Source organism: Acipenser ruthenus, chromosome 3, assembly GCF_902713425.1.
Source record: "Acipenser ruthenus chromosome 3, fAciRut3.2 maternal haplotype, whole genome shotgun sequence".
NCBI lineage: Eukaryota > Metazoa > Chordata > Actinopteri > Acipenseriformes > Acipenseridae > Acipenser > Acipenser ruthenus.
Genome location: NC_081191.1, coordinates 94,685,696 through 94,711,450, shown reverse-complemented (window position 1 = coordinate 94,711,450; position 25,755 = coordinate 94,685,696). Strand labels below are relative to the sequence as shown.

General features: G+C 36.2%; 1 protein-coding gene across 2 annotated transcripts; it reads right to left on the bottom strand.

The window, feature by feature from the left end:
- Positions 1–2,518: 2,518 nt before the first annotated feature.
- Positions 2,519–19,837, bottom strand: LOC117435554 (5-hydroxytryptamine receptor 5A). Of its 2 annotated transcripts, XM_034058839.2 has the most exons (4): positions 19,719–19,837; positions 17,166–17,281; positions 8,713–9,481; positions 2,519–6,622 (listed from the first exon to the last, which is right to left on the bottom strand). In XM_034058839.2, the coding sequence occupies exons 3-4, from the start codon at positions 9,409–9,411 to the stop codon at positions 6,290–6,292; spliced, it is 1,032 nt and encodes a 343-aa protein (XP_033914730.1). In that variant the 5' UTR covers positions 9,412–9,481; positions 17,166–17,281; positions 19,719–19,837; the 3' UTR covers positions 2,519–6,289. The 2 variants fall into 2 exon arrangements, with proteins under 2 accessions (XP_033914730.1, XP_058875044.1); XM_059019061.1 differs by lacking the exons at positions 17,166–17,281; positions 19,719–19,837 and adding an exon at positions 9,687–13,379.
- Between the last annotated feature and the right edge of the window lie 5,918 nt (positions 19,838–25,755).

The window sequence follows — 25,755 nt, the reverse complement described above, 5'->3', positions numbered from 1 at the left end:
GATATGAGATAGTCAGGTAACTGGATTGGAATGCATGTCATGGAGCCTCACTCTAAATGCCTGGAAGATATTCAGGGTTTTGCAACACAGGAATGGTCTCTATGGTTACTACATATAATGAAAGACATTACTTCTCATTGGACTGCCTTCTCCGCCAGGTCAGCTAAGACGGACTCAAGATCTCTTTCTATGACAGCAAAACCTAAATAACAGCCAGAGATATTTCACATTACATTTAAAGGCCTCCTACACTATAGTACTGTACTGTATGAGGGAAGTCACTTACTAAAACCCAGCACATTGCACATATAAAAGCCCATATTGTCCACTTGGTCAAACGTTTTTTGTTTTTTTTTATCAATATAGAATGAATCCCCATAGCACCATCGAAAAGGTTCTCAACTATAAAATTGAAATTCATATTTAAGTCAGTTATTTAAAAAATGCATCATTGGATTCTGTATTATTTTTCAACCATTTTAGTGTGTAATGCATTATGTATTACACAGTGTTGGTTTGGTTTTTAAATAGCAATTTTTCTTTCTGAAAGTACTTTCACAGCTGAAATACCTGATACAGTACATGTCAATCCTATTAGTTGCTGCTCTCCACAGGGAATCTGTAAACACACAAAGATTAAAGCAATAACTAAAGCATGGCAGACTAATCTCCCTTTCTTAATCACCTATACTTGTCATTCATCTTTGTGTTCGGAAACCATATGCCAACATAGATTCCTAGCTTCATGCCTAGCTTCTTTGTGTTTTTTACTTGGATCCACAACTATGGGGGCTACCCATGGAGATGAACCAATTATATTCTGTTTTGTGTGTTGGTTCTTCCAGGATCTGAAGTTATTGCATAACTGAGAAGACATCATCCATATTGTTTTATCACCAAATAGGGTGCAGTGCTCATTTTCAGCCATGGGGTCAGTCTCGCTATACTGTAGATATTTGTTTAGGCTTTTTGCAATTTTGGGTTGGTCTACCGGTTGTCATATATATATATATATATATATATATATATATATATATATATATATATATATACACAGTGCCTACACCCCCTTTCAAAATATTCAACTTCCAAGTGAAAAAAATATTCTAGAAATTTGTAGAAAATTAATTAAAAATAAAAACTGAAATAGCTTGGTTGGATAAGTGTCCACCCCTCTTGTAATAGCAATCTAAAGAAGAATGGTCAAATATTGCCAAATCTAGGTGTGCAAAGTTGGTAGAGACCTATCCCAACAGACTCACAGCTGTAATTGCTGCCAAAGGTGCTTCCACCAAGTATTAACTCAGGGGGGTGGAGACTTATCCAATTATGATCTTTCAGTTTTGTATTTTTAATATATAATTTTTTTCTCATTTCTAATTTAAATATATGAAACTCTGAGGCACTGACACAACAAAATGTGAAAAAAGTTCAAGGGGCTGTAGACTTTCTATAAGTACTGTACGTGGTATTCACAGAAGCCCCTGAACCAACTTGACTTGTATTTTGCATAACTATTTCAGGGGTTGACAATTTTGTGCCACAGGATCAGCTGTATTTGTTGCTGTAAACACAAATTGCTCTCTGGGCTCCACACACTTGTATTGCTCTGAGGTGCGCTCCTTTTGCTTGTCCTTCTGAAAAGTAGAATTGTGTGTGTTCTGAAGAATTCAGCAGTAGTTGGGCTTGCCACATTTGAGCTTTGTGTGGATGTTTCTGTCCACATCTGTTTCTGTAGTGCACTTTGCAAAGCTCATCGCTCCTGTTCAGTGGGTTTGACTTTGTGTTCTGATAACAACACATCATGTTCTGATACCACATCTCAAAATACAGCAACTCAAAGAACTCTGAAAGACACTGCAAGAAGAAAATACCCCCTTTTTTATCAGCACAAGACACTGGGAAAATAACTTTTTTAAAGATAAAAACCCTGTTTTACAGGACTGCTGATACACTGTATTTCCTGTAGTAGTGTTGAAAATGGGCCAACAAATCACCTCTGGGGAAAAAGAACACACCAGCAGGATTAATGTAGTTTAAAAAGTAAGTAGCAGAGTTCTGAAAAATCTAGCGTTACACACCCCCATGTGTTGCTACAACTGTTTATATAACATACCTGTAATATTTCTTTTCATTGTGACTTACTCCTTAAACAGTGCTTACATCATTAAAATAGACACCCGTGATTCAACTGTTCTTAGTCCCCATATACATTTTAAATGGGCCATTCTCTGAAATAACCCTTAGTATCCCTATACATTTTAAATGGAGTGTTCTCTAAAATAACTCTTAGTCCCCTATACATTTTAAATGGACTGTTCTCTAAAATAACCCTTAGTCCCCATATACATTTTAAATGGGCCATTCTCTGAAATAACCCTTAGTATCCCTATACATTTTAAATGGAGTGTTCTCTAAAATAACCCTTAGTCCCCCTATACATTTTAAATGGACTGTTCTCTAAAATAACAAGTACAGTACTTTGCATAACCCCACATACTGGTACAAAAACAAAACAAATCATGAAGCCTATTTTATTGTCACACTGTACACAGTAAAGTGCTTATTCATTTTGCAAGTGAGTATTGCAATGTTATACACGCCTCACTGTCCTTTATCAGAAGGTTTCTCAAGACAGAATCTACAGCCTTTGAAATAATTATGTATACCCTTTGAAATAAGCCTTTGAAATAAGTGTGTTATATTCAGAAAAAATATAAATAACAAGCCAAGCAAATTGCAGAGAACCCTTGAAAACCAATGTGTTTGTATTCCTGTTCAAATTCAACATGTTCACTGCTGCTTTGGAAACTATGATGAAGGAATACAAACAATAAGAAGTATTTTTCTTTGAAAACATGTGATTTAGAAATATAACAAACCATTACACCACAACATATACACTATACCCTCAGTATTGGATAGTGCTGGGACACACAGTCCAGCATACTAAAGGTTGTGTATATTAGTAAAGATGTAATATTGTTGCCAACATCCCTTCCAACTAAGATAGAGGAATCAACAAAGACAGCTGGCAAGATAAGAACTACAGTATCTTCAAATACATAAACCTAACACTCCAATAATCCTATATCTTACACTGTATTACCATTCAATGATATCATATTTTCCAATCTGAAAAAGGGCCAGATTATGATAGAAGGGTATTTGCCTTTTTAAGAGATTTCTTAGTCACAGCGATTGGTGAATAAAGATGAGGCGCTTTTCCTTGCACACACAGTATTCCAGTCTCTTCATTAGATCAACTGAAGGACAATACCCTTTGCAGGGATACTGAAAGCACGAGTCATAGAGAAGGCAGCATTCGCAACTGGAAATGTGAGAGAAAATGTTTAGAGAGTTGCAACGACATCTGGGAGCTGAACTGCTTTTAACAAGGTAGAATATTTGTAAGGACCATTGGTCCATTTCTTTTTCACTAGCTGCTATGAAGTAAAATAATAATAAAACAGACACTTCCTATAATGAGTGCTTCTTTCATTTGGTAATACATATCTGCATCTTGAAATCTAGTCAGGAAAATTTGCTGATTGTCAGTTCACTCTGGTATTGTCAACAAATACCACACCACTACTAAGTTCAACAATTTATATTTAGATTTTTGTTCTTGTTTTCTGGTTCTGAAATCTGGTTTTGAAGATCATGAAGTCAATTTTTAAGCAAAATATGCAGCATTCATTTAGATTTCCTGAATCGTGGCTACAGATAATAATCCATACCATGTATTATTCATTCATATGAAGTGACATTCTTACAAAGTACAGTATATAAGTCATAACATTACTAAGGTAGATTATTAGAAAGGTTGTTTTCAAGTGATAACACATTTAACCTTTTTTTCCATTCATACAAAAGGGGTAAAGCTCAGTAAGTGCTGTTCTCCTTTATTTAATGAACAGCTTGTCGTTTGTTTCTTGCACATGTGATAATGTTGCTGGTGCCAACAGGAGGTAACATCAATCTTTGGCTAGCACTCCTTTAAGAGAAGTACAACATCAGCTTATTACAGTAGCAGACATCATTTTAATACTGTATACACAGTATTGTGTAACTTACAAACATATACATTGGCTGTAGAGCAAAAGAGTTCAGTAATATGGGCTGTAAGTTTCTCAGGACAAAGCTATAAAATACTTTTTTTTTAATATACATATCTATAAAAATAGTTCTTATGTCCCATAAAAGCAATAATCAATAATAATAATAATAAAATAAAAAACTCTTTGGACTGTGATTGGTCCAAACCTGGTTACATACCCGATTAACTAGCTCAGTAACAATGTGTCAGACTGTTCAGTAATTGTAATACTTGCCTTTCATAAATAAATTATAGTTTTAAAAAAATACTAACACAAACAAACAACAAACTCTGACCCCATGAAAGAGTTACATTTTAAACACTTTCTGAAAGTCTGAAAAATTTCAAAAGACAACAATACCAAAAAGAACCCACAAGTTCCACAAAACTTTTAGGGATTGTCCATCTAAAACAAAGTAATGCAGCATAATATACCAGTACAACACGAGCGCACAGCTGCTTTTTATTATGCTATCGTTTAGTAACAATTAAATGCATCTGTGAAAAGAGGTGCACAACTGTTCATTCAACAAGCATGCAATAACTGTTACACAATCCACACCATGTTCATATATAACACCATGCATAAGCAAAATCAATACATAAATACATACATAAGTACATAAATACATACATACATAAATAAACAAATACATAAAAAAACTGAAAGAATAAAATCTCTGGGATATGTACTGGGGTGGAGGCTGGGTGTGAACCAGCGACCCTGCGCACCGCAAGCGAACGTTTTAACCACAATGCAAAATGGGTTTGTATGCATTTGTGGTTTTAGCGCTTTTATCCTACTCTCGTCTCAACGAGACCGAAGATGTAAACCTTACAAGATACAAAGGTAACACATATTTTCAGAACCCTATTGTATAATTTCAATATCAATGTTAAAAACAAGTGGGACTGGTTTTCCACTGTGGGTACATTCCCTATTAAAATATTTATACTGGGGTTGGATATATAGGCCAGTGTCGTATAATTTTTGCAATAACTTATTGGTAAATTAAGATTCAACCGTGTGTTTACTGTCCATGGACACAGGATTGTACTCATGTTTTACTGAGTAACGTTATAATCACATTGCTAAGATCCATGAGCTACAGTATATGCAGCACAAAAAGTAGCATATGTATTTGATCAAAAACATACAAAATAGTTATTTTGCCCATTTCAATTCAATGTGTTCAATGTTCACTGCATTACTTCAAGATCGGAAGTCCAAACTTGAAACGAAACAAAGTAGATTGCTAATTGCAAAGTACAGGTAGTGGACAAAAAAATTTAAACACCTGGGTAAATAAGGGACACCATATTGAAAGCAAGGGCTTCCACAAAGGTGTGGCCCATGTGTTAATTAAGCAAATAACATCCCAGCATGCTTATGGTCATGTATAAAAATGCTGGACAGGCCTGGTTGCCTATAATTATGGCTAGCATGGCTGCAAGAGGAGACCTCAGTGACTTTGAAAGCGGGGTGAATGTTGGGGCGTGTTTGGCAGGAGCTTCAGTGACCAAGACAGCTCAACTTGCTGATGTTTCATGAGCAACGGTGTCTAAGGTGATGTCGGCATGGAACTCCAAGGGAAAGACATCATCAGCAAAGGGCAACAGTGGGGGGAAGCGCATACTCCAGGATCGTGATATCCGTGCATTAATTCGACATGCAAGGCAAAACAGGCGAGCAACTGCAGATCAATTGACTGCAAATTTCAACCTGGGGCGAGAGCTGCCAGTTTAATCAAAAACGGTCCGCCGAGAACTCCACAGAGCTGGATACCATAGTGGCCCAATGCCCTATTAAGTGACTTTACATTGGTGTTTCCATTTTTTTGTCCTCTACCTGTAGGTTGCTAATTGCAAAGGTGTTTGCCAATTACAAAGTAGGTTGCTTATTGCAAAATAGGTTTCCAATTACAAAGTAGGTTGCTAATGTTTTGTTCACTAATCATTATTCGTTTTTTTTTCTCTTCTCTCAGTCACTGCTTGAGTGGGCATCAGCTGTTTTTGTTTTTAATAATTAATGTTTTTAATAATAAAGCCCCCCCCCCATTACTATATTAACAACTGATAGTATGTGACAGGAGAAGGAGCCTTCTCAAGTACTTGATACAACATTAACATTGGTTCACTGTAGGAAGTCTTTTAAAGTCTCTCTGTGGGATGCAGAAAATCCCACGTTGCTCACCGCTGTCGAGAAAACAAATTTCTAAAGGCATTGTTGTAGTTTTTGTTAAAGGCTGTGTAGATCAGCGGATTAAAAAACGAGTTGGAGTAGCCAAGCCACAGGAAAATGCTTTTCCAAATAGGAGGGATGTCACAGGAACACAGAGGGTTAATGAGTTCTGTGATGAAAAAAGGGATCCAGCAAAGAACGAATACCCCTATGAGGATTCCCACCATCAAGGCAGCTTTCTTCTCCTTCTGTTCTCTCCAAGTATCCCCGTCCGTCTGGAAAGTGACTGTGGCGTGTCGCACTGTGAACACCCTCTGTGGCTGATGGGAGGCTTCTTTTACCTGAAGGATGCATTGAACAAACACTTTTTAAGTAACACCTGCAGTACACCAAACACAAAGAGCTCATGACAATATATTAAAAAAAATCATACCTAATTTGTAATGTTTACATTTTTTCTTTAGATAGATAGATAGATAGATAGATGGAGAGATAGATAGATAGATAGATAGATAGATAGATATTTTTAAAATATGATGAGTCATTTCCAAAACCCAGGAGTAACCCCTATATGCTCTGTCAGTAAAAGAACACTGCTTTCCCCTTAAGACTTAAGGCTAGATTCTCAAAATCGTCACTAGCATGATTGTTTCATTTAGTAAAGAAAAAACACCCAATAAAGTTACTAACCCAGAAACACACAGCTCAGACACTTCATTGAGGGGGCTTGTGAAGAGTCTCAATGTTTTTTCTTATTTGTATGTAACGGTGTTATTTTCCTTTTAGGTAAAGATTGCGCAAATGAAAATCTGGACTAAAGAGCTTTGAGAATCTAGTCCATTGTCTTCAATGTTCACCTTTGTTCCTTCAAAAGCCAGCAAAAGTGCAGCCTTGTAATATGCACAAAGTAGGCTGCTCAGTTTGTGTTCACTAATTACTATGAATAAATATCATGTTTACAATAATGTGTTCATCTTGCATACAGGAAAATGTGATATCCTATGAAGCGAAGGTAATGCATATTAGGAAACAGAATACTTGAATGAATTGCAGATTCACCAAAGATAATGCACAGACTGGAAGCCGATAAAAAAAAATAAAAATCAAGTACATCCTTAAATAGCCTTTTTAGATTTTCTTAGCTAGGTACCATACATTGATCCCTCTTTGTGTAAGTATAAATGTCAGCTCAAATCATTTCTGGTGAATGGAGGGTAAGAACTAGTGCAGCTTGGAAAGATTAAAAGTAATCAATGGTATGCATACAAATTTGGACAAATTGATTTTAAAGCCTTGGTTAGCCATCCTTTAAGCAAAGTTAGATGAAATTATATTGTAGTTGTATTAAACCCACCAGCTCTTACTTCTTACTACTATTGTTTGTTCAATATATCTTCTAAATGAACAGTTAAAGCTCATTTAAAACTCATACAGTTCATTCATAAATAGAAAATATGTAGATATGTAGTAATATTATCAGAAAACTGGTAAAATGACAAACCTTTCAACAATAATATGGAAGACGTCTAGTCAAAGTTTTGCAAATAATTGTACAAGTTTCTTTTAGCATTACTACATTGCTAGACAGGACTGATTTATGACCACCACTGTGCTGCCAGTCAACATCAGACTTAAACTGACTGAGACAGGTATGTGGGAGTGTGACCGAGCGCTGCGAGTGGCGTGTGAGGTGACGTCACGGACCAGGAAGTAACAGAAACAACGAATGGGCGGGTGAAGCTGAACGCAACGACGCTCAGCGTTTTATTAACTAAATAAACCAAAACAAACAAAAAGATTTAAACAAACAAACACCACAAAACAAAACGGCGCATTGGCCAAACAAACCGAAACTAACAAGTATCGTGCTGGTTTTTAGCCAGCATGTATATAGCAATTGTTAATTCTCGTTGTTCTCCTACAGACTTACGTCTCTCCTCTGACACTCTCTCCCCCCAGTGCGGACAGCTGCAGGTTCTTATATTCTGGCCGAGGGGTTAACTAGTTGTTAATTATCTTATTACCCCTCGGCCACAGTCTGCACGAGTTTAGTAAGGGTGCGTGACTGTCAGCTAGTTAAATAAATCACTAGCTGATCAGTCACGCATCCTCACGAGGTTTTTAAACACAAAATAACAAATAACAAAAATCGTCTTTCGCCGTAATAAAAAAATCATAATAAATAAATAAACAAAGGGGCAGGGCACTTTGCCACAGGGAGGGTCTATTTTAATGATCTTAACTAGAACACTGCTACCCTAAAACCTGACTGCATGTGTTATTATATCAAGTGAAGTTAAAAAGGGAGTCAATAAAGAGCATTGGTATTTAGATAAAATATTGTTTAGATACTGTTACAGATTGTTAAGTGATAGATAGATAGATAGACAGATAGATAGATAGATAGATAGATAGATAGATATCAACCTACCTGCACAACGTCAGCCATGGGTGTTATAGTATTTTTGTTACGGGATCCAATTCTGAATTTGGCAGCTTTATAAATCTTCCAATACACAAATAGGACGACACACAGGGGGACATAAAAGGCTCCACATGTTGAAAAGATGGTGTACGAAGGCTCTTGGCTAACTTGGCACTGCTCTTCATTTTCTGAGTATATCTCTCCCCAACCAAACAGCGGGGAAAGTGAGATTACTGCAGACAAAACCCATGTTATAACAATCATGATGTTTGAAATTCTTTTCCTGGTTTTCAGTGTGTATTCTAAGTGTCTGGTGATTGACCAGTAGCGGTCCAAGGCAATGGCTGTAACATTCCAGATGCTTGCTGTGCAGCAGAGGACATCAAATGATATCCATACTTGGCAAAGCACCCTCCCCAGTCTCCAGTGCCGACCATTGAGTTCATGCACCAAACTGAGAGGCATCACAAGTGCTGCAACCATTACATCAGAGATAGCCATAGAAGCAACCAGGTTGTGGGGCACACGGTGAAAAGTTCTTACCCTGAGGATCGTCACAAGTACCAGCACATTCCATACAAAGGTGGCAATAACGAGCATGGCAAGCAACGTCAATATTAAAACACTGAAAACAGAAAAGGGTCTATAGAAGTCTTCTTCCCCCACACTGTGGTTCGCTGAGACTGTCAAATTAGGAAATGGCATTCTGCAGATGGAATTCAGTCCTGCGCACTCTCAGAAAGATATGCAAATAAGGTCATTTGATGTGTTCACCCTGCATCATTCAAAGAAAAGAACAAATTATTTAGTGCTTGCATTTCTACCTTTCTACTTCTGGTAACAAACGCTGTGCTGTTGACATGTAAAATAACTATTTTGTAACCCATAATAGTTTACCGTTGACAACACATCATTTAATGCAATCATTTACTTCCACTGTAATGCCAGGCGTATCTCCATGGGGATATAGAACAACATACCTGACAAAATGTAGCATCCTGCTGTTCTCAGGCAAGAGCTTGAACACTTAACTCAATCTGCAAAAGAGATCTAGCAAGTGAATAACCTTGTTTTTATTTAAAGCATGATTTTTTTAAGTATCCAAATTCTCTGTTCTTCTTAAAGAAAACCAGCTGCCTCTTAGGAGTGTGTGTTGTTCAGTTTTCAGTGTGGGGATCAAGCTGGGTAGGCTTTCCTTCTGTAAATTAACCAATCCTGAACTAAGAGCTGCAATTATTATAGCAGGGCACAAAACAACAACTAGCCAAGCCCCTACAGTACGTCCTGATTCAAAGTGTCAGATATCACTTCAAATGTTTGTTTTTAATTTGAAGCTGTATGCTCCATCAGCTCTTTTATGGTTGATAAGAGCTATTTGTATAGGTCGTGTAACTAGGCAGCATATTGCTGTATTATTTCAGTAGTACTATTAAAAGGTTAGATATTAATATGTATTACAGTTTTCAGACATGAATAATGGGTGTTTATATGAACAATAAGTGTTTGTACAGAGGAAAACAGGAAACTATTTTTATAAATAGTAATACAGAAACAGCATGTATAAAAACAACGACAGTCTAAACCAATGGCAACATTTCTATTTATGTAGCTTTAATATTAGGGCTGTTTATTATTTTACTTCTTGCTTCAAATTATTTAAAAATATAAAGAAGACAGAGTACCAGAAATACTGCTGGAAGTGTGCATATGGTTCATGTTTATATATATATTTTATTTTATTGATGTTTGATTTTCTTTTCCAGCCATACTAGTGTCAGTTTACATATCAAATACATAGTCTTTTATAATTACCACCAATGTTTAATTACATTGAATAAATTTCTTTTCTGGATTACACATTGATTCACATGGCATTTTATTACTTTGTTAGGAGAGATGCATGACGTGATTAAATTATTAATTTCTGGAAATTCAGTGTTTTAAAAGACATAAATAAAATGCACCATAGCTTATTTCTTTCAGAAAAAAAAACATTACTTAAAATTAAAATATACTTTAAACGAGTTTGGTTTCATTAAATCTTGAAATCTGCCTCGGTGATTAATGTAATTTCATCTGAAACCTCTGTCCATGGTCCTGAAACTAATGTGAATAACGTCTGTTTATTTATTTGTAGAACAAAATATATATTTTTGTAAACTTCTGCTTTGTGATCTATGTTGCCAAGCTCATGAAGCTTGCTTTGGAATTAGAGACCTAGATTTCAGTAAAGTGTCTGGAATTGTAACTATAGGGGGATGCTAGTTTAAGAGCTGTCAGCCTGATGGGAAGGTGGAGAGAGGACTGCCTCGGTGCTGTAGAAATGTGATCTTTATGAAACAGCTTATACTGTAGTGAATTTCACCTTCATGCTACTCCAGCAACATTTTCAAATGTCCAGCTTTTAAATTATAACACTGTCAAATGTGCTCCAAAGAAAATGGCCCTGTCTCAATCCAGAGCTGCATGACTTTAATTAGTAACTCCTCTGGTCTTTCGCGAAGGTTTAGGTTCAGTAAGTAAATGCTGTAGAGTCACAGCACATTCAGACCTGTTGAGTTAATCAGTAAGGCTGCTCCACTACTGAAGAGCCACAAGGAAGTGGGATTTGCTAGATAAGCACTTCAATTCTGCCACTTTCTTTAAACTACTGTCTATTTGATTTTTCATATTTTTGAATATGTGCTGTACCACGCGTTTCTTTAACAACTGCACATTTGAGACATATGTGGCAAATGGAAGGGCTTATGTTCTGTTATCTCCAATGACTTTAACACACATTAAAGCAGTTGCTAGAATCAGAAATACTTTAATCATCCCATAGGACTCAGCCTGGTTCATCATTCAAGTAAGCCATTATTTGATTATTTACACAATTGCACCACAGACTTTATTACATTACTGAGACACTCTCTGACATGAACAGACGGTTTGGCACAACTGAGCAAATGGAATATCTGATGTGAACTGGCGACCTCGTATTGCATGCTGTTAATATAGATGGCAGCTTTGACTAACCAGGGCTTAAAGCTTGAATGTCTAACAGATGTTGACAACACTCTCCTAAATGCTTTCAATAATTTTCTCAAGGTCAGTGCCGAATTTGGGGAAAGCATTGCTCTCCAAGTATCAACACAGAGCATGGTGTGGAATCATTTATATACATGTTTTGTTTTTGTTTGTCTCCTCTGTTAAAGAAACAAGGCTTTACCCACTATGTGTTAAAAATGGCACTTCTTGCAAAGAGATATGATGTATTTTTATTTTCAAATGAACTAGCAGATATTAGTAATAACGATCCAATATATTTTGTTCTCTCTGAACAAACTACTCTTGCATAAACTGCATTCCTCTGCATTTGTATTGGTTACAGTGTAATAAAGGGGTCGCTGAACCCCCAGCAGGGTGCTGAATGGTATGAAGGTGGTATTAAGTCCTGGCCCTGTTTAGTCCATTCAACATACTGTCTGTATTATGTATTAGCAGATGTTACTAATAGGGACCCACTTACGCACACAGACCATTTAAATGGCAACACTCTTTAGCTGGCATTGCAATATTTAATCATCTATAAAATAAAGAGATGTCTCTTCATGGGATTGCCTCACCGTTTGAACACCTGTTTATGACGCAGTTCACAAAGTGTCTACAGACATCAATTGACATAAGAACCAGTTGGAATCAGCTGCAACATAAATGATGTAGTTTTAACTGAACCAATTAAATCATATTTCTAATGATCTCAAGACAACATGATTAAACAGCTGTGCGGTTATCAAGAAACAGTCAATATAATTGCACTTGGGAGAGCCAGACCATCTGCTTTACTGAGACCAACTAATTCATACTGTAAATAAAGCATTGGTGTTCATTAATTTTCTTTTATTTAAATCAGTTTTTTTAATCGACTTTTTACATTTTTTTTCAAATTTTGGAAAAATGAATAGTTCCGTAGTTGTAGCTGTACCTCCAAACACTGTAAATGTAACATTCTTAGGATGTTGCAAATGGTGGTTTGTGAATAGTTCCATACCAAACCAAATTACTAATACAATTTTAAATTAATACATAAATAATGCAAATTATTTATCACTGTGGCATCCTCAAAATGTGAATTATAGTATGTTCTGCCTTTTAAAACGGCCATTATTATTACATCATTCACACCATTATTGCATCACATATTGTCATGTTAACTATATTTTAATGTGCCTTAATATAAACTTCAGTGCATTTTAGTTCATAGACAGTGAGGGCTTAAGATGTTTGTGTGTTAATAAAAAGGTTTTTAAAACATACTTTTCATGTCTTTTCTTTGATAAACTATATAACACAGGTAGTAAAAGAAAACAATTATTTAAATGAGTTATTTTTTAATAATATTTAATGGTCAAGCAGTCTGATTTAAATTCGGTCTAATGAGCGAGTGGTTGAAGGATGGGTTGCTTTTGAAACCACACCTAAATCATAGGTTTCATTTAGAAATTCATTCTTCCAGAGTCACTAAAATCAGTAAACTTTTTGACAGAAATATAGGAAGACCAACATTGCAGTCTGCAGGTGAGAGAAAGATACAAATAATTTGCAACTTAACTTTTTAACCATTTCCTAATGCACTTAACTGTAAAGCAATGGATCCCTACCCTTTAAATTAGAGGATTCCTACCTTTTAAATTTAACAAAACCCTATATATATATATATATATATATATATATATATATATATATACACACTACCAGTCAAAAGTTTTAGAACACCCCCATTTTTCCAGTTTTTATTGAAATTTAAGCAGTTCAAGTCCAGTGAATAACCTGAAATGGTACAAAGGTAAGCGATAAACTGCCAGAGGTTAAAAAAAAAGTTTAGGTTACCAAAAACTGAAAAATAATGTACATTTCAGAGTCATACAAAAAGGCCTTTTTCAGGGAACAAGTAATGGGTTAACAACTTACAGCTGTTCTGCAGCAATGGAAGTAAATTAAGCCTTGAAAGTTGATGCTAACAATTCCTACAGGTGTCCCAACTTTTGTTGATTACTTACAAACCCTCTGTCTGTATAAAAGCAGTGTTGGAACAGACTGTGTTACTACACCCTCTTAAGCATTATTTGGACAGTATTGTACTGCAGGAAGTAGTATATTGCTCTCATAATGGCGAGAAAAAGGCAATTAACAAAAGGAAGACAGACAGACCATTATAACCCTTAAAAGTGTAGGTCTTTCCTTTAGAGAATTTGCAAAGAAAGCCAAGGTGTCAGTGAGTACAGTTTCCTACACCATCAAAAGGCACTTGGAAACTGGAGGAAACTCTGACAGGAAGAGGTCTAGCAGACCCAAAGCCACAACAGAATCAGAAGACAAGTTTCTGAGAGTCAACAGCTTGTGTGATAGGCGGCTCACAGGACAACAGCTTCAAGCACAGCTTAACACTGGTCGAAGTAAGCAAGTCTAAGTTTCAAATGTGAAGAGAAGACTTCGAGCTGCAGGTTTGACAGGTTGAGTGGCAGTAAGAAAGCCATTGCTAAGATGGCAAAATAAGAAAAAGAGGCTTGCCTGGGCCATGAAGCACCGCCAGTGGACTACTGAAGACTGGAAGAAGGTCTTATGGACCGATGAATCAAAATTTGAAATCTTCGGTTCATCACGCAGGGTTTTTGTACGTCGTCGAGTAGGCGAAAGGATGGTTCCTCGGTGTGTGACACCAACTGTCAAACATGGAGGAGGAAGCGTGATGGTCTGGGGCTCTTTTGCTGGATCCAGAGTCGGCGACTTGCACAGAGTGAGTGGCACCCTGAACCAAAACTGCTACCACAGCATTTTGCAGCGCCATGCAATACCCTCTGGTATACGCCTAGTTGGTCAGGGGGTCATCCTACAGCAAGATAATGACCCAAAACATACCTCCAGGCTATGTCAGAACTACCTTAGAAGAAAAGAACAAGACGGTAGGCTTCAAATCATGGAATGGCCAGCACAGTCTCCAGACTTAAACCCCATCGAGCTGGTTTGGGATGAACTGGACAGAAGTGTGAAAGCAAAGCAACCTACAAGTGCAACACATTTGTGGGAACTTCTGCAACAGTGTTGGGAAGAACTTTCCGAACAATATTTGATTTCCATTGTAGAAAGAATGCCACCAGTGTGTTCGGCTGTTATATCTGCAAATAGTGGCTACTTTGATGAGTCAAAAATTTAGATTAAATTTTGTTAAACAAAACGATTCCATGATTTCTTTTTTTATCTCCAATTGTTTATTTGTTCTATGCTTTAATTTCAGAGTACACTGAGACATTAAACTGCGTAAATTTCAATAAAAACTGGAAAAATGGAGGTGTTCTAAAACTTTTGACCGGTAGTGTATATATAGGGTTTTGTTAAATGATATTTACAGTATGCATTCTGCAGCATTCATAAAAAATGTTAAAATGTAAAATCCTGCCTCCTTTTTCTGTCTGGATGCCAACAGCAGGATGGTTACAGTCTGATGCGGGATAAGCTGTGCACAATTATCCCTTAATTAATTAATTAACACAGCTTTCACTCATTATAGGTGCATTATTACAATACATGCAGGGGTCTAAATCATGGGCTGCTCTGACGATGTAGTAGGTGTAGATGTAGATGGAAATGATTGTTCAGAGCTCTCAGGCTAACCCACATTGTTCAAAAATGCTGTCTGCCTGCTGATAATTCGAAGATGTTCACAACGCACATCTGATTGGTCAGTTTCTCTCCTCCGAGATTACCAAGTGGTTCTGGTCCTGTCTTGTCAGTCTCTGACCATTGAGCTTACGCTTGGATTTAAACATTAATACGGAACCCCTAGATGCCTTTTTTTCTTTGGCCAATACAAATAATAGCACAAGTTGACGAGCAATCAGAGTTAATAAAAATATAGTGCTTTCATATTCTGGATACTCTGGCGCTGGTATATTGCTGTTTTAGTTTCTAAATGGGTTATATGACTACATTCCAGGGGCTTGTCTCGATATTGCTAGATCCTAAGTTCAAATACAACAGGTCTTTCAACCACAACTACGAGAGGTTATCCATCCGTTGTTGGCTATTTCTATATTCCAGTCGAATCTTTACTGGTATTGTATCTCAATACAATAGGTAGTCCAGCTAAAGCTTCCCCCATTTTTCATCCTTGTATCTGTAAATACATTAACCATGCAACACAAGGAAAACATCTATTTAGAACATCTATTTGGCCAGCAGTGTGGAGTAGTGGTTAGGGCTCTGGACTCTTGACTGGTGGGTCGTGGGTTCAATCCCAGGTGGGGGACTGCTGCTGTAGTCTTGAGCAAGGTACTTTACCTAGATTGCTCCAGTAAAAACCCAACTGTATAAATTGATAATTAGATGTAAAAATAATGTGATATCTTGTAACAATTGTAAGTCGCCCTGGATAAGGGCGTCTGCTAATAAATAAATAATAATAACAGAATGGTCAAGGAAATGGCGTCTGTTAATCATCATTTATGAAAGAGACAAGACACCCCAATTCTATCTACCCTGTAGGCTACTATATGCATATTAGAATAGCTTACACATATACTGTGAGTAGAACTAGAAATTAATAAGGACAAATTGAGCCAATAACCTGTACCACTGTAATTGTCTCTGTCTATGTCTTAAACTCTTAAACATACAGCATGAATCACAGCAGCCATGATTCTCTAAGTTCAATAAGAGAAAATGACTGTGATCAATCTGTTGTATTTGGTAATACGAGAGCTAAGTTGGTGTTGACAGGTAATACGATCGAGAAGTGTTATCAAAGGTATATGGAAAGGCTATCATTGTATATTTTGTTCCCAACTTTGTATTTGCCTGACACAACATTGGACTAGTATATAGAAACATATAGAAACCCTGGCCTTTAGGGAAAACACAATTATATCTATCTACCTCTCTATCTATATATTTACATAGCCTAGTTCTTTACTGAATGAGACATTCAGTTCTTTGTGCAGTCATTGTAATCTGAGAGTCTGTCGCTGCAGCAGAATGATTTCAAACATTCTTTGCAAACCCATGAAATACCTTTGTTCATCTTTGTGTGTAGGCTATAGCCTGAAATGCCCGTGTCTTTCTTTCTATTCTTACAATATCTTCCCATGTCAACGTATAGTCCCTCATGTTGCTGCCTGAATCCTAGGGTTTAGAACTACAACTGTACTGGAGGGGGAACAGAGGTTCAGAAATGTATCTAGAGGTTTCTGTAAATATCTGCATATTAAATAGTGCTTGTCGAATGCAGTCCACAAAGACAACAATGAGTATTCTGGGTGATGCATATTAGACTGCAGATTGAAGGGCCAAGTATAAAAGTGACCTCAGGCATTTAAAGAGCATTTTCAAAACAGGTTCGCCCCATTTTTATATATATATATATATATGTAATATTATTGTAATAATTGTAATCCAGTGGGTAATATGTAAAGGTCACTCACCTAAACCTCTGTCCACAGCAGCTGCTCAGCTATGATGATTCCATTTGTAAAATGAGCCAGGCCAGTGCCATCTGCAAATCTTGTAGGAAATTGTCTGAGTTCACCAAAGAAGAATCCTGAATTGGAAGCATTTTAAAGGAAGCCATATATAAGCACAAAAGAGGACCCAAAATTAGAACATTTAGAAGAAAAACATAAATCCAGCTGTTGTCACAGCCAGAGCTAATATGCCTGTTGTCTATCAATCCCAAGTGCTACAGCGTCGGTCCAGCCAACCTCCGAACAAAAAACACATTTACCTTTAAAACTTACTTTGTTCTAATTAGGTCTTAATTTCTCTACAAATACTTTGGTTTTTCAGTTTGGTGATATTCTTGTTATTTTATATTTGCACAGCAGTCTATATGATAGGAAAGCAGTTCCAAATAAAAAAAACACATTTGGGAAGTGTGTTTTTTTTTTTTTTAAATCATTACTTTGTATAAAATGTGAAAAAAACAGTATTGGTTTAATTAATATCTTTATCATTTAACATTTTATCATACGTAACCTGTTTGAGATTATTCAGAGAAGTCTGTTGATACCGACTTTTATTGGCTCTATGTTGTTTTTTCTGAAGTTATGCAATAAGCACTAAAGACGAGACTTGAAATGGGATTACAGGAGATAGGGAAGTGTATTTCTGTCTTGGTAAGATGATGATCCTTCCATTTGTTACTTGAATTTTACTAATTTTGTCAATCGAACCAAGCTTCACTGTCCTACCCCCTCCGCACATTGACCAAAATAACATCAAAATTCTTGAAAAAGAATGTTACATTCTGGGTGTCCCTTGACATGGTATAAAAACACATCCATCAAGCATTGTATAACCTGCATGAGGCAATGCAGGTCCTTTTTTAAAGTGCTTACATTTCAGCAAACTGGAAAGCAGCACGACCCTCATTAATCTCAGAACACACATCCACACTAGCTTTAGATTTAATCTACCCTGCAAGCACAATGTTAGCAAAACTAGTAATTACAAATGAGTACCTACATTGACATTCTACAGTTAGCAACATAAATGGGCCGACTATTTCAAATGATACCTGAAGTACTTCAATAATTTGTTTCTGAGACAAAAAGCTTCCAGTTAGTTTTCTTGATGATTGATGAGATGCTCTACTTTCTGTGATCTCATTCTATCCGCAGTCTGTTTTTTTTTTTTTTTTTGCGAATTCCAAGAAATACAATAAATATACATCATAAAAAGGAAACAAAAAATGAAAGTGTATTGTTTTAAACACGAGTAAATTGTACACTCATTAATCTAATTCTGTCTGCTATTTAAAAATAAAATTTGAGAACGTATGGTAATCAAGCCACACTGCTGCCTGCTCAGCTGTGTGGTTTTTTTTTTATGATTAACCTGGAACATATATAGGAAACATGTTTTTTCTTTTAACTCACATTCTCACAGCTGGAGGATCAGTATATTAGTAAAAAAATAAATAAAACCTTGCCTACTGAAAATACATATGTTTTTTTTTGTTTGTTTTTTTTCTCAACTGGCATTGTATTCCATCACAAGTGAAAACGTACATTGTAAAAGTAAAACCTGTTTTAAAAACAGCTTAGCTTTAAATAAAAGGTGCTGCTGTAATGGAAAAAAGATACAAAGAAGTTTCCCAAGTGGCCTGAGATGGTGTCTATGCTGTTCAAAATCTCATTACATATCTATAGCTTTGTAAAGGCATCAATTCTGAAGTATACCTTACACATATAGAGTATATCTTGTATACATCACGCCATTGAGTTTTCATAATTATATTGTTTCCTAATTATAGCAGAAGTACTGGAATTAATTAATGTACACTGAATTCCGATTCTGTATTTTTTTAATGCTTATCTGTCTATAAAACTTGATTGCACAGTCTGAAAATTTTCAGCTGTGTATGAAACCATTTAATGTATTTTTTTTTCCTTAAATTAACTGCAATCACTGGATGCCTCTTGCCGAATTAAGTTGGATTCCGCAATATCATCTTTTGACAGAATACCACGTGGAATGAACTGAACTATTTCAATTGTTAGACGCTTTTCTTTAATTCTTAAAGGAATTGTTTCCCAGTCGGTTATAACCCAACTGAAACAGTTGCAATACTCTGTAACACATAAACCGACGGTTATAGAATTTGAAAAAACATAAGAAAATGCAACAACAAAAAATACACTACAGCCAAAGTAAGTGAGAAACGCTAACCTTCTGTATAAACTAAAGACAACTCTTTCGTGCTACACATTTAAACTTAAAAGGGGTTTGATAATTTTATTCATAAACCGTCTTGACTATAACTTTCAAAAAAGATAAGGTGCATACTAAAAACAGAAGGAAATACATACATGCATACTTCAACTAATTAAATTAATTCACTAGTATGTACAAGTCTAATCAAATGGACCCTAGCGTTAAACAACCCACTAACATCAAACTGTATTTTCAAATAATTTACACAGAATTATCTACACTTAAAAACTAAATTAACAGTATCAACCATGAAAATAACTTACCTTTAAGAAGAAACAAAAGAGAAAGACAACGAGAATTATATAGTCCTTATTTTCTTTTGCCTTTCCCTTAGTTGTTCACCGCCTTGCAGTGGTTTCTGGCAGGTGTAATGTGGGGCTCAAGACTGTCAACACACTGACTTTGGAAGAAACCAAACAAGGCAGTAAAGGGGGTGCCCCAACTTGTATTATTCATCTTTATTTTTGGCATCAATTCGTTTTTTTATAAAATGTGTGGCCGTAAGGCACAAGTAACTAAGACCAAAATCCGTGTCTCCTTTACACCCATAATCAAATCTTTTCGTCTCATTAAAGTCAGCTGAATAGATGTATCTTTATCATGTAATGTCCATTTCTGTATCACATATGATACAATGCTTAGTCATCCTTTTATGTTATTATTTTTAAAATCCATTTATTATTATTATTATTATTATTATTATTATTATTATTATTATTATTATTATTATTATTATTATTTTACAAGAAATGGAATCTAGTTACATAAATAAAGTAGTTTTTTTCTAATTTAAAAAATGCTTGGGCATTTCAAGGTTCACTTACACAGCACTGTACAGTAATGCATAATCAAAATGTACGTTGATTGGCTTTATTTATGAAATTATGAAATGCAGCCACAAAAGGGATTGAATTAGCATTTGTATTTCCCAGCTGGCCTTCAAATTGCTGTAATATATATATATATATATATATATATATATATATATATATATATATATATACACACATACATACATACAGACGTGCTCAAATTTGTTGGTACCCTTACAGCTCACTGAAATAATGCTTCATTCCTCCTGAAACGTGATGAAATTAAAAGCTATTTTATCATGTATACTTGCATGCCTTTGGTATGTCATAGAATAAAGCAAAGAAGCTGTGCTGTGAAAAGAGATGAATTATTGCTTATTCTACAAAGATATTCTAAAATGGCCTGGACACATTTGTTGGTACCCCTTAGAAAAGATAATAAATAATTGGATTATAGTGATATTTCAAACTAATTCGTGTCTTTAATTAGTATCACTCATGTCTCCAATCTTGTAATCAGTCATTCAGCCTATTTAAATGGAGAAAAGTAGTCACTGTGCTGTTTGGTATCATTGTGTGCACCACACTGAACATGGACCAGAGAAAGCAAAGGAGAGAGTTGTCTGAGGAGATCAGAAAGACAATAATAGACAAGCATGGTAAAGGTAAAGGCTACAAGACCATCTCCAAGCAGCTTGATGTTCCTGTGACAACAGTTGCAAATATTATTAAGAAGTTTAAGGTGCATGGAACTGTAGCCAACCTCACTGAGTGCGGCCGCAAGAGGAAAATCGACCCCAGACTGAACAGAAGGATAGTGCGAATGGTAGAAAAAGAACCAAGGATAACTGCCAAAGAGATACAAGCTGAACTCCAAGGTGAAGGTATGTCAGTTTCTGATCACACCATCCGTCGCTTTTTGAGCAAAAGTGGGCTCCATGGAAGAAGACCCAGGAGGACTCCACTTTTGACAGAAAAACATAAAAAAGCCAGACTGGAATTTGCTAAAATGCATATTGACAAGCCACAATCCTTCTGGGAGAATGTCCGTTGGACAGATGAGTCAAAACTGGAGCTTTTTGGCAAGTCACATCAGCTCTATGTTCACAGATGAAAAAATGAAGCTTTCAAAGAAAGAACACCATACCTACAGTGAAACATGGAGGAGGCTCGGTTATGTTTTGGGGCTGCTTTGCTGCGCCTGGCACAGGGTGCCTTGAATCTGTGCAGGGCACAATGAAATCTCAAGACTATCAAGGCATTCTGGAGCGAAACGTACTGCCCAGTGTCAGAAAGCTCTGTCTCAGTCGCAGGTCATGGGTCCTCCAACAGGATAATGACCCAAAACACACAGCTAAAAGCACCCAAGAATGGATAAGAACAAAACATTGGACTATTCTGAAGTGGCCTTCTATGAGTCCTGATCTGAATCCTATCGAACATCTATGGAAAGAGCTGAAACTTGCAGTCTGGAGAAGGCACCCATCAAACCTGAGACAGCTGGAGCAGTTTGCTCAGGAAGAGTGGGCCAAACTACCTGTTAACAGGTGCAGAAGTCTCATTGAGAGCTACAGAAAACGTTTGATTGCAGTGATTGCCTCTAAAGGTTGTGCAACAAAATATTAGGTTAGCGGTCCCATCATTTTTGTCCATGCCATTTTCATTTGTTTTATTATTTACAATATTATGTTGCTTTTGATTAAAATCAAAAGCAAAGTCTGATTTCTATTAAATATGGAATAAACAATGGTGGATGCCAATTACTTTTGTCAGTTTCAAGTTATTTCAGAGAAAATTGTGCATTCTTAGTTTTTTGTGGAGGGGTACCAACAAATTTGAGCATGTCTGTATATATATATATATATATATATATATATATATATATATATATATATATATATATATATATATATGGAAAGGAAAACACTTAGAGGGGGCTGTAAGGAGACAGATGTTAGTACACCTACAAAAGATGGAAACATAGTAAAATAGCGCACATAATGCAAAAGGTAAGATGATTGTAGCCGGGGATCTCGCTGTCCAGGGAAAGCTTGTGAAGATAGAGGGGAAAATGGATGCATCAAAGTACAGAGAAATCCTGGAGGAAAACCTGCTGAAGTCTGCAAGAGACCTGGGACTTGGGAGAAGATTAATCTTCCAACAGGACAATGACCCCAAACATACAGCCAAAGTCACACTGGAGTGGCTTAAAAACAAAAAGGTCAATGTCCTGGAGTGGCCTAGTCAAAGCCCGTACCTCAATCCAATTGAGAATATGTGGAAAGAGTTTGCTGTTCACCAAAGGTCCCCATCCAACTTGATGGAGCTTGAGCAATTTTGCAAAGAAGAATGGGCAAAAATTGCAGTGTCCAGATGTGCAAAGCTGGTAGAGACTTATCCAAATAGACTCATGGCTGTAATTGCTGCCAAAGGTGCCTCTACCAAATATTGACTCAAGGGGGTGAATACTTATGCAATCAATTATTTTCTGTTTTGTATTTGTAATTAATTTAGAACAATTTGTAGATTTTATTTTTTACTTTGACATTATGGACTTTTTTTGTGTTGATCAGTGGTAAAAACTCCTAATTAAATCCATTTTGATTCCATGTTGTAACACAATAAAATGTGGAAAAGTCTAAGGGGGGTGAATAATTTTGAGAGCCACTGTAAGAACATTATTAACCAATATATGAGCTTTATGGAGATTCTCAGAGCCGCAGAAAATAAATATGTGTTGCTTCTGCAAGAAAGGGGACTGTTATATACTGTATGTGATTACTGATACAATCCTAAGGAATGTGTTCATTCAAAAAATGGGGACACTTATACACAGACCATGTTCGTCTGCCACACTATACCAGGTGAACCCCATAATTTCATTGCTTTCTACCCATCTTAACCAAATTCCTTTAGATGTGTCAGAATGCATTTCACCATAAACTTGCTGTGATTATGGGATTAAGAGGATCCTCTCTGCCTGCACTAGTTTTACAAAACTGTTAATACTGTACTCCCCTTTTCTATTGCAAATTAAGCCAATAGGTATATTTCTATTGGAGACAGAATAGCCTGTGTTCAGTGTTTACTGCTGTTAAAGATCAACATTGTGGAATGAATGTTTCTACAACATGCTTAAACAGTTTGTAACCGGACCATATTCTGCAGCCAGCAGACAAATGTTAAACAACATTTCACAATAAAGTTATATAAAATAAGACAGAACAACACAGATTATGCATATTTTCCCCCTGAGTGAAAATAACCTTTTAGTTCGAAAATACCGAAGAGAACGTCTGTTGTGCATTTGTTTTGCACATATGATGATATTTATTAGAAAAATGCCAGTATTTGCACATAAAAGCAAAGCAAAAACAACAACAACAACAACAACACAAAACATAAACAACAAAAAAACAACAACAAAAACAACAACATTGAAATACTGCCTTCAACCAACACTGCATCCCTTTCTACTAGACATGACCATAAAATAAAAAATAAAAACATGAAATATGAAAACCTTTTATTATAAATTGATTGTTTTAAACACCAACGAAGAGTTGGCGTTCTGAATGATTCTCTGTTGCAGCTGCTTAGATCAACAAGCTTAATTATTCCAGCAAAAAAAAAAAAAAAAGCATAACTGTTGATTCACTGATGACCAGCAGTTAAATGAGCCTGTCAAGACCCTGAAGAAAGAATGTACAGAATCATGTTAGGATATACAATGGGGACTGTAATACATTACACTAGGCTGGTTGGACTGTAATACATTACACTAGGCTGGTTGTTCAAGCTATCTCATTCCTAAAAAGGTTCCAGGACAATATCCCTAGGCCTGTAGGTTATTTCCCTTGGCCTTTAGTGTACGTGTTCCCATTTTGTTAAAAATAAAATCTAACATCTAGTAGAAGTCAGTGAATCACGCTATGAATCATTTGAAGTTACCATATACAGTGCTACCCCATTATAAAGCGACCTGTTATATTGCGGAATTGGTTATAACAAGGTAAGGTCGCGGCTTCCATTTCCCCAATAATGCAAACTGACTTGCAAATGTTGCGTGAACATTGTAAAATGGTAAAATATTTGTGCTTTTTTGTACAATTGGCACCCCATAATTATGCTACGATAAATTATAATAGAAACTCAAAAAAAGAGAAAAGACACTGTGATTTTGTTTTATTGCTGTTTTTACATTACCGGATTTAAGTTGAAACTGGTACATATAGTACTTATTAAGCTCCCGTGCTTACACTGTATTTTATTTTTCTTCTAAAAGTAAAAACAAACTGTCCGTTAATGTTACAAAACAAGTAGGAAACAATACAAGTGTGTATAAACATCCTTGGATTCTGTGTTATTTATTTACTGTTTCTAACAAAAAATATACAATTTAAATAACAGTAGCAGTTTCTATATACTATATGCATTGTAACGACCCAGAATTTATACTGTTGCCGGACTGGTTTACGGACCCTGTTGTTTATGTGTGTGTGTGTGTGTGTGTGTGTGTGTTTGTTAGCAGGGAAGTGGTAACCTTGCCTCAGCTGGGATTGGTGGGTGACGTCCGGAGGCGGGACATGAAAGAATATAGAGGGATGCCCACATCAACGAGGGCAGAGCCGAGTGACACAAGCTGCTGTGTGAATGTGCTGCTGTGAGAGTGCAAGACTCTTTGATTGTTGTTTTTGGTGAGGCCTGGGCTGACAGGGGCTGGGAGTAATCGTCCCAGTAAACCATGGATTCGAGTACCTGCAAATTGTGTGTTTCTCCTTCACTTTCCACCATACGTTACAAAAATAATTTGGCTTGTGATCATTGTAAATCATTTCGGGAACAAAAATGTCAACACAAATAACACGGTCTCCTAATTATGGAGCCTGACAACCGCATTATAACGGGGTACCACTGTATTATCCATCAGATTTTAATATTATCCATCAGATTTTAATATTATCCATCAGATTTTAATATTATCCATCAGATTTTAGGGCTGTCATCTGTTGGCCTTGTATGGAACCTAGATCAGTGACAAATACAGCATGTTACTGACTTTTTATATTAGGTCATTTGGCATAATTAATTCCTTCCTTCAATCATTTATTGTGTGTAAACAAAGGCTTTATGTACTGTAACCCTCTTTTTTTCTTGTGCTACTGCATATCTTACCTAGGACTCTGAAATACAGTATGAAATATGAGCCAATATCATTTTCACATGTTGCAATTTCAGCCAAGATTGTCATTAAAGTAAGATTCAAGGGGAGACTTCTCATTGTCATCAAATCAATACCGGCAGACAAAATGCATGATAAACTATAATGATTGCACTCTGTCTTTTCACAGGCTGTGAATGTGCTCGGCCGTCTGCTGTGAACTTTAAATGCCAAGAAATCCATCTTGTGTGTGCGTTACCCTACCAAATCTTAATGAATGATTTCATGGAACAAGTGACTGGGCTGGTAATGTGGGATATCGGGTAA